At 41.3% G+C, this 19,330-nt stretch overlaps 2 protein-coding genes across 5 annotated transcripts; one reads left to right on the top strand and one right to left on the bottom strand.

Annotated features, from left to right (window-relative positions):
• Positions 1-22: 22 nt before the first annotated feature.
• On the bottom strand, positions 23-10,847 carry isg20l2 (interferon stimulated exonuclease gene 20-like 2). Of its 4 annotated transcripts, none has more exons than XM_044207007.1 (4): positions 10,695-10,847; positions 4,294-5,138; positions 3,069-3,272; positions 23-1,877 (listed from the first exon to the last, which is right to left on the bottom strand). In XM_044207007.1, exons 2-4 carry the CDS (start codon positions 4,978-4,980, stop codon positions 1,764-1,766), a joined length of 1,005 nt encoding a protein of 334 aa, XP_044062942.1. In that variant the 5' UTR covers positions 4,981-5,138; positions 10,695-10,847; the 3' UTR covers positions 23-1,763. The 4 variants fall into 4 exon arrangements, with proteins under 4 accessions (XP_044062942.1, XP_044062945.1, XP_044062943.1 ...); XM_044207010.1 differs by having other exon boundaries at positions 3,072-3,272; XM_044207008.1 differs by lacking the exon at positions 10,695-10,847 and adding an exon at positions 5,948-6,047.
• On the top strand, positions 10,339-18,447 carry mettl25b (methyltransferase like 25B). The gene is made up of 8 exons (XM_044207004.1): positions 10,339-10,740; positions 11,614-11,732; positions 12,207-12,423; positions 12,536-12,598; positions 14,660-14,797; positions 15,227-16,026; positions 17,637-17,821; positions 17,903-18,447. The coding sequence occupies exons 1-8, from the start codon at positions 10,561-10,563 to the stop codon at positions 18,049-18,051; spliced, it is 1,851 nt and encodes a 616-aa protein (XP_044062939.1). The 5' UTR covers positions 10,339-10,560; the 3' UTR covers positions 18,052-18,447.
• Positions 18,448-19,330: the final 883 nt, after the last annotated feature.

The raw sequence follows: 19,330 nt of genomic DNA, 5'->3' as shown, positions 1-19,330 counted from the left end.
TAGTTTCTACGGACACATTTCGGACAGTAACAAAAAGGTTTTGAGGTTTAATACGTGGACATTTCTCATTTTCAAAATCTCAAAGTCAACAAGCAAAATCTGCTAAAGCAATATCAACAATGCTGATGTAGTCAGTTAAATATCTTGTTTTTGGACTTTGATGATACAGTTATATGCAACATCTATCGCCTTAAATAAAGACAGAGCACTGGTACACTCAGAAGAAATTTGCACACAAGATCATTTTCAAGAAGAAAAAAGTCATTACTAATGTGGATAAGATGACCAAACAAGAGTATTCATTGTTCATTTCACTCAGCAGAGACATGTCAGAATCCAGCCTTTAACAACAAGAAAATACACATTTAAAGTACTTTAAACCAAAGTGCAATAAATCCTACCTTCATGAAGGTTATGATGTTCAGTTTTTGTTGAAACTGTTTAGAGAGGTATTGATTGATTCATGGTCATATTTGAGGCTGTGGTTTGTGTTGATATAAATGGGGAAGACAAAGTATTAGAAACACCTCTCAGTACAATAAACTGTCAGCTGAGTGTATTGTCTAGCTCCAAGCTAATGTGACATGAAGATGACACGCACCATAAACAGTGGAACTGAATGAAGTTGCAAAGGTAAAAGTTAAATGCTCGTGCACTTAAGCATCAGACCAGATTACCTGGAGTAATTATTCTCAAAATGACTGTGGTGATGATTTATTGAAGTACCGAGCTGAATCTACAGTAGACAACTGAACTCATCTGGCATTGCATAGGAAACTGTATGAACTCTAAAAGTAAGCACCTCTATATTCCAAAAACCTGACTGGAAAGAGGTCAGATAAACAACTGGACACTGGTTTTGTGAGCAGCTGCGACAAGTAGTTTTAGTATCAGGAAGTAGACAGTCTGTGCAAGGAGAGATCTGAAGAACATCAGGGTTGTAGCTACCATTGAGGACACAGAGGTCATGTCCTATATTTTGGGGGGTATGGGGCATATTGGCAATCCATTACCATGTGTAACTTTAAATTTGAGCGGAAATCAGATGTTGAAATATTCTGCCATCAACCTTTATTTTGAAATTCAGGCCTCTTTCTAAAACCCTGGCTACCTCTACGTAAAGAACATCATTGGCTGGTGGAAGCTGAACAATAGGACAGTATTTTGTCTCAATTTTTCACTTAAAGACAATTCAAATGATAAAAAAAAAAAAAAACTGACACGTGACAGAGCTTAGTGGCAATTTAGTGAGACTTAAAATGTCTTTATCATCCATGCTCAAATGGCGAGAAGATGAATATACACCACAGTGGTGTAAGCATGACTCTGGGCTGAATGTTGTCCTGGAACAGCGGATCTGCAGATTTGATTCCTTACCTTAAAACCAATTGTTTGTACATCACTGAAACGCTGTTTCAATGATGCTGGAATGAAAACGTGACTGCACCCTAGTGGCAGGAGCACCTTTTAACCACAATGCAAACCCTGAGAAAGAATGCAACTGTTACTGTATTCTTCTCCCATGATAATATTACAGTTTTAAATTTCGGGCAGCTGGTAGAAGCTTATCCAGTACACTGAATGAGCAGGTGCAGTTTCCCTGGTATCTCCATTCACATGTCAACAGGACAGCAGAAGGGGTTGATCCTGTAACCAGGGCCTGGTTAGCAGTCGGTCCAAACCACATACCTGCCACACCAAATGTCAATTTAAAACTTTATTTAAAGTTTACTTCCATGTTGTCTTTCTCTTTAAACCTGGCACTAACTGGCCTGTGATTTGGAGGCCAGCTGCCTCTCCCACTCCTCCTCCACCACTTTGTAAAGCTCCATAGTGGCTCTGGCATCCTCCACAGAAGAGTGACCCTTCTTCCCAATCTGAGGACACAAGAGAGGACAAGTCTGACGTCACATTGGAGACATTTCTAAATCACGATAACATTAACACTTCAGCTAAGCTGCAGTTTATATCTGTCATTGCCTTCTGACTCCTTTAACGACAGAAATGCGTTCCAGCCACTTGTGTGGTTGATATTTGTGCTGGGTGTTACGAACTGATATCACTTTTGTGGCCCGCAAATTTTCACACTGACAAAAAGCCCTTTTCAGACATGGAACACATAACACTGCAGGCTTCATCTCTCTAGTAAAGTATTGGCTCTTTGTCATTCAGACATAGGTGTCCGTTATGTAAATGTTCCGTATCGCTTTATTCGTGACAAGAACAGTAAGGAGAGACTTGCAATGCATCGTGTGGGTTTCTCACAAGCTGCATCTGTGCTGGATTTGAAAACTTTTTTGCTGCTGAATGCTTAATTAATTGGGAGCTTGCCCCCACTTCTCACAGTATATCCACTAATAAATATACTCATCAGTTTCAGAATTTCTTGGATAGCAAATTCTGCTGCCTAACTTATAGTCAGACCGTGCACAAGCCGACAAGACTGTGTAAAGCCTTTTGCTGGACATTCACCCATTCATCAATGAATGAGGGAATGTACAGAATGAGTGCCGATCTTTTGCCACAAGGGGAAAAAATCCTTTTTACAGGCTGATGTGATATGAGAAGAATCTCAACAACAACTTAAAATTGGTTCATTCACAGTGTTTTGTGGTTTATTAAGCTAATTTATTGTTCTTTGTGCATAAGCAATAAAAATTAGGTAATAAATACACTATTGTGATCTTAATAACATGCAAAAGGTGCATTTGAGCCCCCACCTGTTTGTATTTAATGTTGTGCTGCTGGGGCCTTTACATTAATCAATCGATCGATCAATTCTGACTTTTACTAGGTCCGAACCAGTGAAACTGCCGTCGTGACTTTTCCATAAAAGTGGCTTGGACGCTTATTCGGACATGAGACCAACATGTTAAACTGCCATCACATTTTGTGTAACAAGGTGCTAGAGACTACACCGGGTGATTTAAATTTGTTCTTACCACTGTGATAATCAGTTGCTGCTGCTGTGACGATTGAAATGTGCATATCATATCTACTTAAAAGTCTTAAAGGTTTAAAAAGTTGGAATCTAACAACACCTCTGTACAGTAGAACTACAGTACAACTACCTGGATGTCACGGTTGAAGATGGCCTTGGTGAGTCTCTTCAGCGAGGCATGCTCGTTGACGGCAAAGCCGGCCTTCAGGTTGAGCAGAGGGATTCGAGACGTGTCTCTGGTCAAGACACCGGGGTGAGAGTAACCGAGGACCTTGAAGTCATTGTGGACGGCGTGGCCAATCACCACCTTCCCCATGAGCAGCCTCAGTATCTGCCAACAAGACATTCACTCACTGAACTTTATTAGGTTCATACAGTGCAAACTGCCAAATTCAAATTGAAATGAAATTACCAGACCAGACCTCGAATGCTCACTAGTGTTGAGTGAAAATGTGTTGAAGAGTTCAACTGATGTTTTAAAAGACCTACAACTACTATTGGACTGTGACAGATGGACATATTTCCCAAAGGACAGTTTAAAGTTGTGTCAAACTTGAGTTAGCCAAACCAAGGCTGCTCTGGCCAACTGAAGTTTTAATTCTTTTTCATAGTAAAAAGACTGTTGATACATCTGATCTATTCATAAATCTGCCTGTAAACTGAGAATTCAAACACAAAAAAAGACAAATGAACAATAATTTCACTTTAACAAAAAACAAACAAACAGAATATCCCGGCTGCATTCAACAAGGAACCTAATATTTTGGCAGTGGACAACACTGAAAGACTGAAAATATTAGCATGCAAGCCTAACCCTGTGTGCTTTGTTACCTAATGCAGCACAATTCTGAATAAAACATGATGAAGTTTGTCCCACAAGACAAAAATACAGATGCAAAGTTAAACAGAGAAGGACAGAGCAAGAAACAACAGCGCCAAGAGAAACTCTGCAGCGTGTGGAAATTCACATTAATGACACACACTTCCTTTTGGTACTGGCTTTGCAAAGTTAATTGGGTTGACATTAATATTAAAACAAATGTTACCCCCACCTCTTATCTAGGTATTATTTATTATATTTTAGATATACAAGATATCATTAATCGAAAAAAATTATTGCCAGATTAATTGATAATGAAAATGATTGTCAATTGCAGCCCTAGACACATTACTGCCGGCAACCCCTGAAAGCACCTGGAACTTGAATTAACAATCAAAAGCTGACAACGGCTACATGTTGCGTTGCATTTCGCTTTGTTTCTGCAGTGGAAAAGTGCTACGAGGTGACCGACGTAACAGAGAAAACACACTTGTACAATCAAACAGCTACCTGTTGCCAGCGATTTCCTTACCTCCTTCCTGGCCTCCAAGTACGGCGTGGCATTGACGAGGTCACTGCGCCGGACGCCGCTCCATCGGGTGCGGTAGTCAGTGACGGGCACGGAGGGCTTGATGAATTTATCGTAAACCACGTCTCCTTCGTAGGACACTATACTGCAGCGTGCGAGCTGGCTGATGCTCCCCTTTGGTCCTGTACCAACCATCTCACAGTCAAAAGCGAGGTACTTTGTGGGGATTCCTGCCGATGTTTGCGTGGCAGTGGGTTTATGGCTGACAGATACTGAGGGTCTGGGCGTAATGGTGGTTGATTTCGTGTTCGCAGGTCCATTTGGCTTTTCATGACGGCCTCTGATGTTCGCAGGGGCCGTGAAGGCAGGCAGGCTGCGTGCGGATGTCGAAGGCTGGGAGCTACAGTGTGAAGCGCCGGCTGTGCTGCTGGGACGAGGTAAACTTTTATTGGGTGTAGTAGTTGGAAGCGATGGATGCTTTGTGGATGCTCCATTTGGGCGTGGTGGGGGAGCTTGTCTGGACGGTCCCATTTTGTGGTTGTATTTAGGTTTAGATTCCACGTAGCCATTTTGCTCTAAATACTGCATCTTTTTATGAAACCACTTGTTTTTCCTCTTTCGGTTTCCTGCTGGAGTTCTCCTCTCTGCAGTGTCATCGGAAGTGCACACGTTGATCGTAATGTTCGACATGGTTACGGTCGCAGTCCAGCAGAAGTCAATAGCAATGTTTCCTCAATGCACTTTCACACACAACTACGGTGCAGATCTGCTTATTTTCACCTCCTCAACAGGTCTTCACCCTTTGTAGTCCAGTTTGTATCAGCTGAAACCAGTTTAAATGTGTCATCCTGCAAGACAAACGCAACGTTATCAACGATTTGCAGGACTTCAATGCATAACTTCTACATAACCTACGTGCACGGACCTGCAAGCTAAAGCAAGACTTTAAGAGGGACACTTCAAGGTTCATTTATTTGTCATTTTCCAACACAGGGTGCACAATCAAATGAAAGTTGTAGCCCCCTTCACGATACACACACAGGACATATATGCATTAAAATTAGAATATATATACCTACACACACACACATTAAAATTAGAATATATATACCTACACACACACACACATACATATGCATTAAAATTAGAATATATATATACACCTACACACACACACAAACATACATATACATTCAAATTAGAATATATACACCTACACACACACACACACACACACACACAACGTACAATATGTGCATTTACCTAAATGTGTGGTTATAACCTGACTAATTTGGCTTTATGGGACATGAAACAAACTACACTGGCTTCGTCTTCCACACTACTGTGCACGTGGTTTACAAGCTACTGACAAGAAAATGTACAAACACGCGGACTCCACATCTAATGTCCTAATCAGATCAGAAATGTAAAATATTTAAGAGTTAAAGCATTCGCTTTTGACGTTAGCGGACGTTAGCTCGCTACCGCTACCTGAGCTGTACTGTGCTAATTCCGTGGCTATCGATTGATCGATATGATTGCCTATAAATTGAAAATTCGTCTGTGTGTGTTTATTAACATCTAGATTGATACGGACATATTCCTTATGAAATATCTGGGGGGGGAAAAAAACACTTTCTGAAATATAAAACCAGACCTTCAGCAAACTAGCGGACCACACGCGTCAGCGGCGTCTTCTTCGTGAAGTTTAATGGCGGTTAGCAGCCGACGTTCCGGTGCATTACCGCCACCAACTGGACTGGAGTGTGGATCGCGACTATACATTCATTAATGATTAAATAAAAGAAAATATACTGATAAAAATTTAAAAAAAAAACACCATAGTTGTATTCGTTTTATCAAGTTTGTTCTAAGACAATGAAACAACACTTCTCTCTAGAACTTCTTTGTAAAAGTTCTCAGATCAAATCTCATCTTTATTTTCTTTAAGGTTCAGTGTCAGTTCTCTTCTCTCAGCATCATATTTTGGACAGTAAATCATAACATGTTCTAAAGTTTCTTCTTGAAGACAGAACACACATCTTCCTGTATTATTAATTCCTATTTTACATAACGGACAGTGCATCCAGAAAGTATTCACAGCGCTTCGGTTTTTCCACATTTTGTTAGGTTACGGCCTTATTCCAAACTGGTTTAAAGGCATTATTTTCATCAAAAATCTACAAACAATACCCCATAATGACAAGGTGAAAGAAGTTTGAAATCTTTGCAAATTTATTTAAAAAATAATTTAAAAAAAAAAAAAGTACATAAGTATTCACAGCCTTTGCTCAATACTTTGTTGAAGCACCTTTGGCACCAGTTACAGCCTTAAATCTTTTTTAGTATGATGCTACAAGCTTGGCACACCCATTTTTTGGGCAGTTTCTCCCATTCTTCTTTGCAGGACCTCTGAAGCTCCATCAGGTTGGATGGGGAGTGTCGGTGCACAGCCATGTTCCGATCTCTCCAGAGATGTTCAGTCGGGTTCAAGTCTGGGCCACTCAGGGCCATTCACAGAGTTCCCGTAGCCACTCCTTTGTTAGCTTGGCTGTGGGCTTAGGGTCGTCGTCCTGTTGGAAGATGAGCCTTGGCCCCAGTCTGAGGTCCAGAGCGCTCTGGAGCAGGTTATCAGGGATGTCTCTGTACATTGCTGCATTCGTCTTTCCCTCGATCCTGACTGGTCTCCTAGTTCCTGCCGCTGAAAAAACATTCCCACAGCGCGATGCTGCCACCACCATGCTTCACTGTAGGGATGGTCCTGGCCAGGTCATGGTGCCTGGTTTCCTCCAGACATGACGCTTGCCATTCAGGCCAGAGAGTTCAGTCTGTGTTTCATCAGACCAGAGAGTTTTGTTTCTCATGGTCTGAGAGTCCTTCAGGTGCCTTTTGGTAAACTCCAGGCAGGCCGTCATGTGCCTTTTACTGAGGAGGGGCCTCCGTCTGGCCCCTCCACCATGCAGGCCTGACTGGTAGAGTGCTCTCCGCTCTCCACAGAGAAACGCTGGAGCTCCGTCAGAGAGACCATCTGGTTCTTGGTCACCTCCCTGAGGCCCTTCTCCCCCGATCGCTCAGTTTGGCCGGATGGCCGGCTCTAGGAAGAGTCCTGGTGGTTCCAAACTTCTTCCATCTACAGATGATGGAGGCCGCTGTGCTCACTGGGACCTTCAATGCTGCAGACATTTTTCTGTACCCTTCCCCAGATCTGTGCCTCGATTCAATCCTGTCTCTGAAGTCTACAGACAAGTCCTTGGACTTCATAGCTTGGTTTGTGCTCTGACATGCACTGTTAGCTGTGGGACCTTTTATATAGACAGGTGTGTGCCTTTCCAAAATCATCTCCAATCAACTGAATTTACCACAGGTGGACTCCAGTCAAGCTGTAGAAACGTCTCAAGGATGATCAGTGGAAACAGGAAGCACCTGAGCTCAGCTTTGAGTGTCATGGCAAAGGCTGTGAACACTTATGTACATGTGATTTTTTTCGTTTTTAATACATTTGCAAAGATTTCAAACAAACTTCTTTCACGTTGTCATTACGGGGTATTGTTTGTAGAATTTTGAGGAAAATAATGAATTTAATCCAGTTTGGAATAAGGCTTTAACATAACAAAATGTGGAAAACGGGAAGCGCTGAATACTTGTATTGTTTAATCCTGTATGACCAAAATGTAGCCTGGATATTATTGTTTCCTCTTTCCTGGTTCTCCCCGTTTTCCTCATCACACCTACTTTCCTTTGGTTTTCATTTTTGTTTTACGAAGGGCCACTGTAATGTCAGTGTGATTCGTTTTTGTGGCTTCTTTTGCACACTTGTCAGCTATTTCATTTCCTTTGATTCCTATATGGGCTGGTATCCATCCAAATGTCATGTTTAGCCCCATCATTTGAATTCTATATAGATTCTATATAGTTTTATGGCAGTTGGCAAACAGCTTTTGGTGCTTTACCGCCACCTTCTGAAATGGAGTGTGGATCAGAACGGTCTTATGCCTTCCCTATATTCTTCTTGTAAGTCCCGTCTTTTTCTAAAACCTAAATACTGCCCTGTAGCCCACACGCCCGGAGTTCAACTGAAGTAACTCCTGTAACTTGATGCGACCTCTTCCCAGTTTGTTTTTTAGCATCTGCCTTTCCTGCACGTACCTCGGACAGCTGATAATTACATGTTCTACAGTTTCCTGTATGTTACAGTACTCACACAGACCAGTCCCATGTTTACCCGTTATCTTCAGTGTGCTGTTAAGACCAGTTTGCCCAAACCTCATCCTCGAGATAATGTCTTTTCTAATCTCTAATTGTCTTTTTTGTTCTACTGGTTTCCCTCATTTCTCCTATTTCCTTTTGAATACTACAGTAACGTCTACCTTTCGTTTCCCTGTTCCAAATTTCCTGCCATTTCTTTTTCATTTCTACTTTGATTATGCTTTCAACTTCAGCCTTCCTTACGTCATATTTACTTTCTTAGTTGCATCTTTTGCATATTTGCCTGCCAGTTCATTTCCCTCTACCCCTATGTGTGCTGGAATCCAGATGGATTTCTCTATTACTCCTGCTTTAGTAATTCTGAAGATAGTTTGAGCTATTTCCAGCATGAGGTCCTGTCTTGCTTCTGCCTGTAAACTCGTGAACCTGGTTAACCCACTACTAGAACCTGAACCTATTAAAACTTTGTCTGGTAATTTGACACGACATTTAAATCTGGGATTATGAATGTAACTCCTACTCTATTATTAACTACTTTTGATGCGTCAGTGGATATTTTAATATACTCAGAGTAATTTCCCTCTATATATCTGTTAACTTGGTTCCTATCTATATTTCTCTCTTTCTTCCACTCTAAAAGGCACAGGTCCACCACTATCTCTCCTAATACCCAAGGTGGGACAACGGAGAACACTATAGTGGGGCTTAACATTATATCCCCTATCCCTATTCCATTAGCTGTACTTCCTATCGTCCAGCCGAAGCTCTTGATCTGTCGTTTTTCTTTCTCGTGGCGTGGTTTTAACACCTTCTGAGTAGGGTGATTCTCCTGGTGGCCCTTTAAGTTTGCCCAGCATGTTAGCGCTAATTGGGTTCTTCTGATTTCCAGTTGCATTTTGTTCATTTCCACCTGCAAGGCTGATACTGGGGTAGTTTTTGTGGCACCACAGCAGAGTCTCAAGGCCTGATATTAAATTGTATCCAACTTCTTTAATGACGTTTTTGATGCAGATTGGTAAATTATGCAGCCACAGTCTAGAACTGCCCTGATTAATCCAATATATAGTTTTCAAAGAGATCCTGCTTGCTCCCCACTCTCTACCCCTCAAACACCTTAGACCATCCAGTACCACACCTCTCAGCAAACTATCAATATCCTTCATGATATGTCATCTTTAAAAGAGTCTTTGAATTTTTGTAAATCTAAGAATGCACTTTGGCTATGTAATAATTTGGATGCTCTTTCTTTGAACCCTGTAACTCTGTAATTATGGCTTTCTTTGTTCTTGGTTTCATTTTTGTGCAATTGTTCGACCTGCTCTACTTGAAATATTGAATGTTTAATTGAAAAAATTTAAAAATTTAAAAAAAAAACTATCAATATCCGGGTTTTAAAAAAAAACCCAACAACTATCAATATCCGGGTCATGCTGCATTCGGGTAAAGTCAGAAAGTCGGTAATATAAATATAATAATAAAATAATTAGGTTAGTTAGTTGTACCATAGCGTTAGTAGTGTTAACTTAGACGCCTACGTCTCACATGACAGAATTTTGACTTAATTTCGTGGGACGTAATTATATCAATAACGTCTATCGAGGACAATCACAATAAATTTAAAAACTGACATATTCAACAATAACCTAAATGAAACGTTAAATATTCACTCGCCGCAGCCCACTGGATCAATAAAAACATCCCAAAAATTGCCACCGAAGACAGTCTGGCTACATAGCTTCTTAATTTGCGGGACTTTATTGAAAGTAGCTGGACTACTTCTAACGTTACTTCTCGGTAACGTGTGGGCGCCGACCTGTTTGACCGAATTTACGAGAAGCACCTGAACGCATCGGCATTCTACGTGTGAAAGCAGTTAACGCTAGCTAGCTAGTTAGCTAGTTAGCTAGCTTAGTGGCTGAACGCAACAAGCATTTGTGAAATAAGAAGCTCGGGATTTACGTTATAAATGTCGATTTTAAGTACTGTGCTAATTAGTAACTGTCTGGTTATTTTAGACACACTTCGTCTTAAATGTAAAAAAAATAATAATAATAATAACGTAGCATGACCAAGCTAACTTGTGTTAGCATTAGCTCGCCTTCAAGTCCCATGTCAGTTAACTTAACCGGTCAGCATGAGGAGATGTTTACATCCAGCCGTCCAGAAGAACAGCAGCGAGAGCTGGCCAAAAGACTCACCACTTTCTTGTCTCAGTACAGCCATGTATCCGACTCCTATATAATCGTGCGTATTGATGACTGACTTCTGTTACAGTTTGCCACCTTGATTTAACCTAGCTATGACAGATGAGTACATTTTGTTGTGTTTTGAAAAAAAAAAAATTTTTTTTTTAAATCACTCTGCCATGGCAACTTAAGTTTCCCTGACAACAAAGTGTTATTGCATACTTATGTTATTGTGTACATTTATAGCTAGACTTTGTGTCCACTAATCATACAAGATAGATGTATTGATCATTTTACAACACATGGTTGTTAAATGAGATTTTGTTTTGTAGTTCCCTTTTATGCTATTAATATATATAGTACATCAGTCAATAAATAATAAGTCATAGAAATGAAAAGGTGGGTGCTGTCCTTTACTATCCTTTGGGCTCATCTCACTGTTATCACTGATGCTTAGTAGGTACCAGTGATCTGAGCACGATCACCCGCTGCAGACCCCTCCTGTGCTGGGCCGTGCACATCTCGTGCCAGTTTGAGATGTTTCCAGTCAGGATGCTTTCTATTGCTCCTCTGTAAAAGTTTGCCTTCTTAAGTTTGCTTAAGAAATACAGCCGTTTCTGAGCCACAGGGTGGAAATGTGAGAGGACCATGATAGGCCCTCTGTGATGCTGATTTCCATGAACCTAAAACTATTCACCTGCTCCACCTCAGCTCCACTGATGTAGACATTGGTGTGTGTCTTTGCCTCCTTTTTCCTAAAATCAACGATCAGCTCCTTGGTTTTGCCGACGCTGAGCAGCAGGTTGTTCTCTGTGCACCGCTCTGCAAGACTGTTGATTTGCTCCCGACATGAAGTCTCATCGTTGTTTGGATTCACGTCCCATCATTTCGTAGTTTCTCTACTAACTGTCACTTTGTTATTCTCCTACAGGAGTTCTTCACGGAAGATCTCTGGCACACATTACCCAACACCTGGCAGCGTGTGCTGCAGGATCTGTCATATCCACAGATTGCAGACCTATTACTGGATGCTACACATGGAGACAGGAGGTACTACTGGATAGTCATCAAGCCTTTTACAACTCCTTACTCCACCACAGTAATGTAAAAAGCAAAAACAAAAGAAACACATCAAAAGTAAGGTAGGAAACATCAACGTAAGACAAGGAACTGAAGCTCAAAAGGAATAGTGACCCTCATTGAATTTCTGCTCACCCTCTTATCAGGAAACAGTAGTGAAGTTTGTTTTTCTAAAGTCTTGCAGCGAGTAAGGAATATTTTTTTAGTCTAGGCTCATCGGGGGTCTCAGGCTCCGTTCAGTTCATATAGAGCACAAAAGTAGATTTGAGGTCTATCTGTAGAGATGCTAAAAGCATGGGGATGGGGTCTTCTCTAACACCCTGAATATCTTCTGTTAATTAATTTGTAGTTTGGCAGCATGGGCCATGTGTGGGATTTGTTGACAAATATCAAATACTGCCAGCCTTATGATCTAAACAATAAGCATAGATTGTGTCATTACAGATATCCTTCGGTGTGGCCTCTGTCACTCTTGGCGTTCCGTGCCACAGCTCACTCTCTGGCGTTTCCCAGAGAGCGCAGGCGGGAGCGAGGCAGGGCGGCCGGCTCGGTGAAGCCCGAGGAGTTCCTGGAAAACCAAAGTCAGAGCTCACTGCTGGGACACATATTCAGGAAACACGTCAAACCCAAGAAACAGCATGAGATCTGCAAGCTGGGCGCGGTACGGGATTGCTTATTTGCTACGGTTACTGATTTGTAGGTTGAAATTTAAGAACATGGACTAGTTTTTCTCTTAACAGTGTTTTTAATCAGTTTCTTTTTTTAAATCCCAGCTGGTAAAACAACTTTGCGACCAGACTGACTGCAACAGAGTGGTGGATGTGGGCTCTGGACAGGTATCATTCCAACCCTATTACCAGACATAACGGTGATATTGGACGATTCTGCAAAACCCTGGATTAGGTTCGATGACAACGCTTTTAATTTTTTTCTGTAATATCTGTTAGAGCTGCGCAATTAATCGAAATAATATTGAAATCGCAATAGGGCTAACTGCAATATCCAAATCTTAGAAGCTGCAATTTTGCAAAAAGGTCAAATGTGTGACAAAACAGCACTATAATGAAGTACTGCAGTGCTGCAGAGACGCCCCGGCCTACACATCTTGTTCTCCAGATGTAAGAAAACATATTTGTTTGGTACAGACCCCAACAAATGTCACATCATCATGATTTTAATAGTTTTTTTCAGTGAAAATGAAAATTGTGACGCAAAAATGATCATTCTTACTAATCGTGAATCATATTGCAATCATAGTATCTGTCAAAATAATCGCAATATGATTGTTTTACCATATCGTGCAGCCCTAATATCTGTGAGTGGCAACTATGGTATAAACACTGTAGTGAGAGATTGTAGTTATGGCAAATAAACTATGATGAAAGCTGGAGTGCAGGACTTTTACATATAAATGAACGTCCGTTACATTCAAGCCCTTGCCAAACGAGTTCACGCAGTGCTGATTAAGCCTATCACCGCCAGGTAAATGTCTCTGTTTTTCACAGTATACCATATTAAATACCATACATATAGGACACAGAAAGACACACAAAATACAGCATCAGTAACATAAGGCCCAGGGGTACAGGCAAAGAGGGAGGAAAGCATCCAAGGACAACAAGGCTCTTCATTCAAAGGTCTAAATCACAGCACCGACTTCAGTCAAAGATGCTCCAATATCAGTCCTGCGAGGTCACAAAGGTAGCGTATAATAGCACAGTCCTCATAGCTTTAAAGTTCATGTTCATTGAGTTCATTCATAAAAACAGGGAAGAATGGTTTAGAACCACTGAATTTGCATTTGTGGATGTGGTATTTAGCAAGTAAAAATAAAAGATTTATTATAAAATATTTATAAAACATTTTCCATCTTAAAATCAAACACACCAAAGAAACCATCCTTAAAACAACAAGAAAAAATCTACAATGAAATATGTTTGGATGAACGCTAGAATGTCTAACCAAAATGTCTCTGTATGAGAACAAATCCAAAACAAATGAATTTTCACAAAATGAGCAGTCAGACTCAATATCCCGGCTATGACTGTTATTTAATACCTCAGGCATAAGTCATAAGCACTTGTGACAGTGTTTGTGTAATTACTCTCACTGCCAGAAGGGGGAGACAAAATTGCCACACTGCAGGTTTAAGGTATGGTGATGTTAAGCAACTAAAACACTTGGTTAAATAAGGCTGACACTATGCTATATTCTTTTTACTATCATTGTCAGATCTCATGAAAATACATAAAGCTCGCAAATAAATATATATCTTCTTTTTTTTTAAAAAGCTCAGTCATTTCCTAAAACAGCTGGACACTAGTTTCTAGCAAACGTTACTCAAACAGGAGTTAACAGTGCATTTGTTGGGGACTATTTTCAGCAGCGGATGAATCCACATGTGGTGCTCTAGTGAGTGTTTGGGGCAGCAGGACGGTGTGTGTGGGACTGAGTCAGAATAAACTACAGTGTGTGTGTTCATGGTTCAACAGTGTGGCTCACTGATGTGTTTTTAATAGTTTCTGGACAACAACAGAGCTCTGTGGCTCAGAGGGAGAAGATACATCAGGCTTTGGATGCACAGACAACACTTGCATTCATTGTTGTTTTGGGTCTTTTCATGGAGTAAGATAAATATAAGGTTAGGCAACCAACACGTTGCGGCACCACCTTGACCTCCACAAGCTTTCAACGTAAAATTGTGACCCTCCGATATCGTCCAATATGAACATCATTCCTAGGATACTGGGCTGCAGTGTTTATCACATTAAGACCTCATATGTTAGTATTTTAACACATCAACTTTCAGCAAGATTTAGACACATCTGCACATCACATTAATGGGCAGTAAATCCTCACACATTAAACAGAGTTTTCCACCGCTCTGCTCTAAACAGGGTCACCTGACCCGTTTCCTGTCCTTTGGGCTCGGACTGTCTGTGACTGCAATTGAGGCGGATCACGCCCTGGTTGCTATGGCGTCCAAGTTTGACGGAGAGTTACTGTGGGCCTTAGAGAAGGAAAAGCAGAAAAAGGTTGGTGCTTTGCTGAACTTATTACACACTATTAGTCTATAGACAAAGGTTGGTTTTCAAAGAGCTTTGTATTTCTTCACTGGAAGCTTCCTGACAGCCAAACATTGAAGCTTTTTTGCAGTATGGCCTCTTAGTCTTACCTATTTATTAACATTTACAGTCCTGTGACAGTGAACCAGATATAGTTAGAATATTTCTGTAAAGTAATACGTTTATGCCCATTCTCAAGGGGTTGTCGAAAGGGGAAACTGCAGATGATACGTATTCGTGGGTTTGTCAATGCGATACAAGTAGTCATTTAATACATTGTTAATACAAAAATATTGTTTATAGCAGCTTTAAAGTGGGATTTTTCATTTGAGTTTTATGTCCTGCTATAGATGATATCAAACCATCAACACCAAAATTTATAAACATTTTTCTTCCTAGAACTGCTCTTTTCAGGTCCCAGTGTCACAGTCCTCTCCCCGCCATGTTGCCGGTTGGGTAAACCCCAAGGAATCATGGGAGGACTTCATCAAGCAGCTGAGGACTGCAGATTGCGTCAGCGAAAGTCCCCCAACTCCATCCGGACCCAGCAAAAAGAGACTGCGGGGCTGTGAGCGTCAGGGATGTCCTCATGTGGTCCAGACTTCATCATCTTGTGGTTCCACAGACTCACAACACCAGTCGAGCAAGAACGAGTCTGCAGAGGAGCCATCGGCTGAAAACTGCTGCTCGTGTGTCCAGCCTGTCTGTCAGGAGGGTGTATGTCCTGAGGAAAACCGCCAGCATGGCTATCCAGACTTTGTCCTGACCGGTCTCCATGCCTGCGGTGACCTCAGCGCCACCCTCCTCCGCCACTTTGTCAACTGCCCACATGTACGCGGCATCACCTCTGTGGCGTGTTGCTACATGAAAATCACGACCAAAGAAAACCCCACCCCTCCAGGACTGGTAGAGCGACCCGCTCCCCCAGCACCAGGCCAGGAATCGCTCCCCGCAGAGTTTGGCTACCCGATGAGCTCCTGGGTGCAGGGGTTGCCGGGACATCAGCTGTCCTATAAGGCGCGGGAAGGGTCGTGCCATGCTATTGAGGACTATGTACGAAGGCTTCGGGAGGAAAGTGAGTTACTGAGGACACACTGTTACCGGGCGACGCTGGAGACTTTCATCAGGGATACAAAGCCGGATCTGCGCAGGGCAGGAATCCAGACCATAAAGAAAGCTCACTTATTACCATTTACAGAGTGAGTGAACGCTGACGCCCCCAGGCACTTACACTAGTTTTTAAGTTCAACAGGTCTAATGTTACAGTACATTGCGCTGCCCATAAGAGGTAATTCCCAAAAGTATTAATTGTCCAAAAACCCAAACAATTAATAATTATTGTGTTTCTCTTGTGCTTGATGTGTTATTTACATTTGATAACCACTCGTTTAAGTAATTTATCAAGCAGAACTGTCAAATAATCTGTGGTGTCAGCTTCTCAAATGTGATTTTGTTGTTTAGCTCTGTTTTAGATCTAAATTTAATATCTGTGGAGTTAGGACTGGTCATTTTAAAGACGTCAACTTGAGCTTTGGGAAATTGTGATCCAATAACAGCGCGCAGGCTGTGAGCGTGCCGGTTACATCGCTGTCTCCGTCTCGCTCCTCTGCTCTCTGTCTGGGTCGTAGATGTAGCTCCAGCGCTAAAACGAAGTGTGGCGATAGGTCGGGTCTGAGCGCTACACACAGGCAGAGCAGAGCGCGGTGGACAGGATGAAGCTGCCTCCTGCCTGCGGGGTTGTGCGGAGGTGTGGGCGACATTATTTGTGCTTTCGAACGTAACCTCAGTGAAACAATCAGAAAATAACGTTTTATTTTTCTGATTCACTGCTTTGTTCTCGCCGCTCCCTCTCTTCATTCACTCTCTCTCTCTCTCTCGCTCGCTCATTGAGCTGGGGAGGAGGGGCCAACTTTGTGTTCAACTTTGTAGCCAATCGTGTGTTTACAAACAGCAACCGACAAATCCTACTTATTGTGCCTTTAAATTTAATTACATGCATGTATTTACATATAGACGTGTACATTTTTAAGTTGATACATTTATTATTTCATTATAATCAAAGACTTGGAAAAGTTTGGGAACCAGTGGACACAGCAAACTGGAAATTAAAAATGAGTAGGTTCGCTGAAGTTAACACCCAGTTTAACCAGCAGCTAAAAGTAAGGACCTGGTTGAATATTCGAATCACTGCATGTCGCATCTTTAAAATGACATTTTTCTGGTGTTGGCTGTGTGTTTTTAGAAAAATGAGCCATTCTGGATGAAGACTGGTGCAGTCTTTGTGTTGCTTTAGCGCCTTCATCTCATTGTACACCACACTGTCTTCTTTGATATGACCACTAGGGGACGCTAAAGTCAAACATATTGGATTTTGGCTCTTGTATTCAGAATCAGAAATACTTTATTGATCCCCGAGGGGAAACTCTTTGAATTACGCAGTGAGATTCCCACATTTTATTATATATATTTTGAACATATAAAGGCAATTGTAGTAAAGGCTTGGTAAAAACACTGAGGAGAGATGGAATTACCTGTAGGTACTCTATAAATCACTTCAGTATTATGTATATTTCAACAGCACTAATTATATCAGTACAACAACAGAGTCATGTCATATTCATCAGTCTGCTGCTTTACTTTTGAAAATTTACAAATGTTTCAAAGGAATGGGAGAAATAATGCCCTTTGAGCCACTGGAGGATTTCATAGTGTTTGTAAAACAGGAAAACTGCAGCTGAGGTAAATAAAGGCCACTATTTGAGAATTAATGACAATGTCCTCCTCTGTCTACATCTATGCTCCATCTCAGGTATGCCCGTCTGGGTCTGGCTCGGGTAGGCCTGCCTCCCGGGTTGCCTCTCGACCCGGAGCGGGTTGAGGCCATGTTGAAGCAGCAGGGCAGGGTGGTGGTGTACTTCAGCCTGGCCCTGCTGCTGGCTCCTGTGGTGGAGACGCTGGTGCTGCTGGACAGGATGATCTACCTGCAGGAGAACGGTGAGCCGCTGGACACTGCGACACCGAAAATTTAATATACTGCTGTTGCGCTCTCTGTACTAAAGCCTCGTCTTTCTGCAGGTGTGGACAGTCAGCTAGTTCCTCTCTTCGATCCAAACTTTTCTCCAAGAAACTTTGTGCTGGTGGCTCTGAAGGCTTGTGGAAGTTCCAAGTCAAACTACGTCAGTCACTCTTTGGTGGAAAAAGTCACACTTACTTTTGGAGAATGAAAAATGACGAAGTCTAGTTCTCTTTTAAACAATACAAGGAAGCCTAAGTCTTAAGGTTATTTGATTTTAGCCTCTGTTTTTAGAGATATTAAATAATGAACATTGAAGTGGAGTTTTTGCTTCTCTGTGGACGCAGGAACATGCTGCTCTAAAGCTCTGACATCTCAGAATGCACCAAAATGGACACTCAGTTCTGCTTTCATGAGTCCACATGATAGCACAGAAGCAGTCATGTGTTTGGCTTTGGTTTTCATGTCATGGTTTGGTTCATGTGTACACAAACATACAGTATGTGGTTGTGGTTTTGCATTTTATTAAATTGCCTCTGTCCTTTTTTGAGCTTTATACTATATCTGTAATTCAAAGTAATAAACAAAACCAATGCTTTTCATATTAGTTACAGAACCGTGGGAACTTATTTTATGTCTGTCTAAAGTGTGTAATGTTTTTCAGCTGATGGAGAATATGGGTGGAAGCAAAGCTACTGTTTTATTTTTTTGTGTCAATGATTAAAGTTGCAATATTTTTTATTTCTTTACTTACAGAGGAACTACACAACAAGCTGCCATACAGAGAAAATATTACTGATGCATTCACATGTGGATAATAATATCTATTTTATATACTGATTGGTAGTTAAATGCAATGTTTAATAATATTGTATTTTATATGCTTATTATAGGTTTTTCTTACTCATAATCTGCAGTAACTAGAAACTGTCAGTCAGATAAACATAGTACAGTAAAAAGTACAATATATTCCAAATGTAGTGGAGTACAAGTATAAAATAGAAATGCTGAACATAAATATACTGTACTTAAATGTACTTTACTTTCCACCGCTGGCCCTAACATATTATTGTCTTATAGAGCTGATATGTCCAATGTGTAAGCAAACAATTGCCTATTTAAACCTCCAGCAGACACAGTGCAACATTAGGCTACAGTCTAACAACTTGACTCAAATGTCTCTGTGTAATGTAAAAGGAGTAGCTTGCGCAGAATTATCACCCAACTTTACGATGCTTTTTAGCGTCTTTAAACTCATCATTTTGGTTTCACGGCACATGTACTGTATTGTTCAATCTCAGTGTTCTCATCGGTCTTGTTTCCAGCTGCAGCAGGTAGCTGTTCTCTGCTCAGCACCAGAGCCAGATATTTTTCTCAGGAGTTGGTGAATACCAAACCAGAGCTAAAAGGGGAGGGGATATTGGATTTACCACTCCTTTTTAAATTATATCAGATTATATCTTTTAAAAGTTATGTCAGAGGTGTGTGTC

The sequence above is a fragment of the Siniperca chuatsi genome, linkage group LG9, assembly GCF_020085105.1.
Source record: "Siniperca chuatsi isolate FFG_IHB_CAS linkage group LG9, ASM2008510v1, whole genome shotgun sequence".
Taxonomy (NCBI): domain Eukaryota; kingdom Metazoa; phylum Chordata; class Actinopteri; order Centrarchiformes; family Sinipercidae; genus Siniperca; species Siniperca chuatsi.
This window is presented reverse-complemented; position numbering and strand designations above follow the sequence as displayed.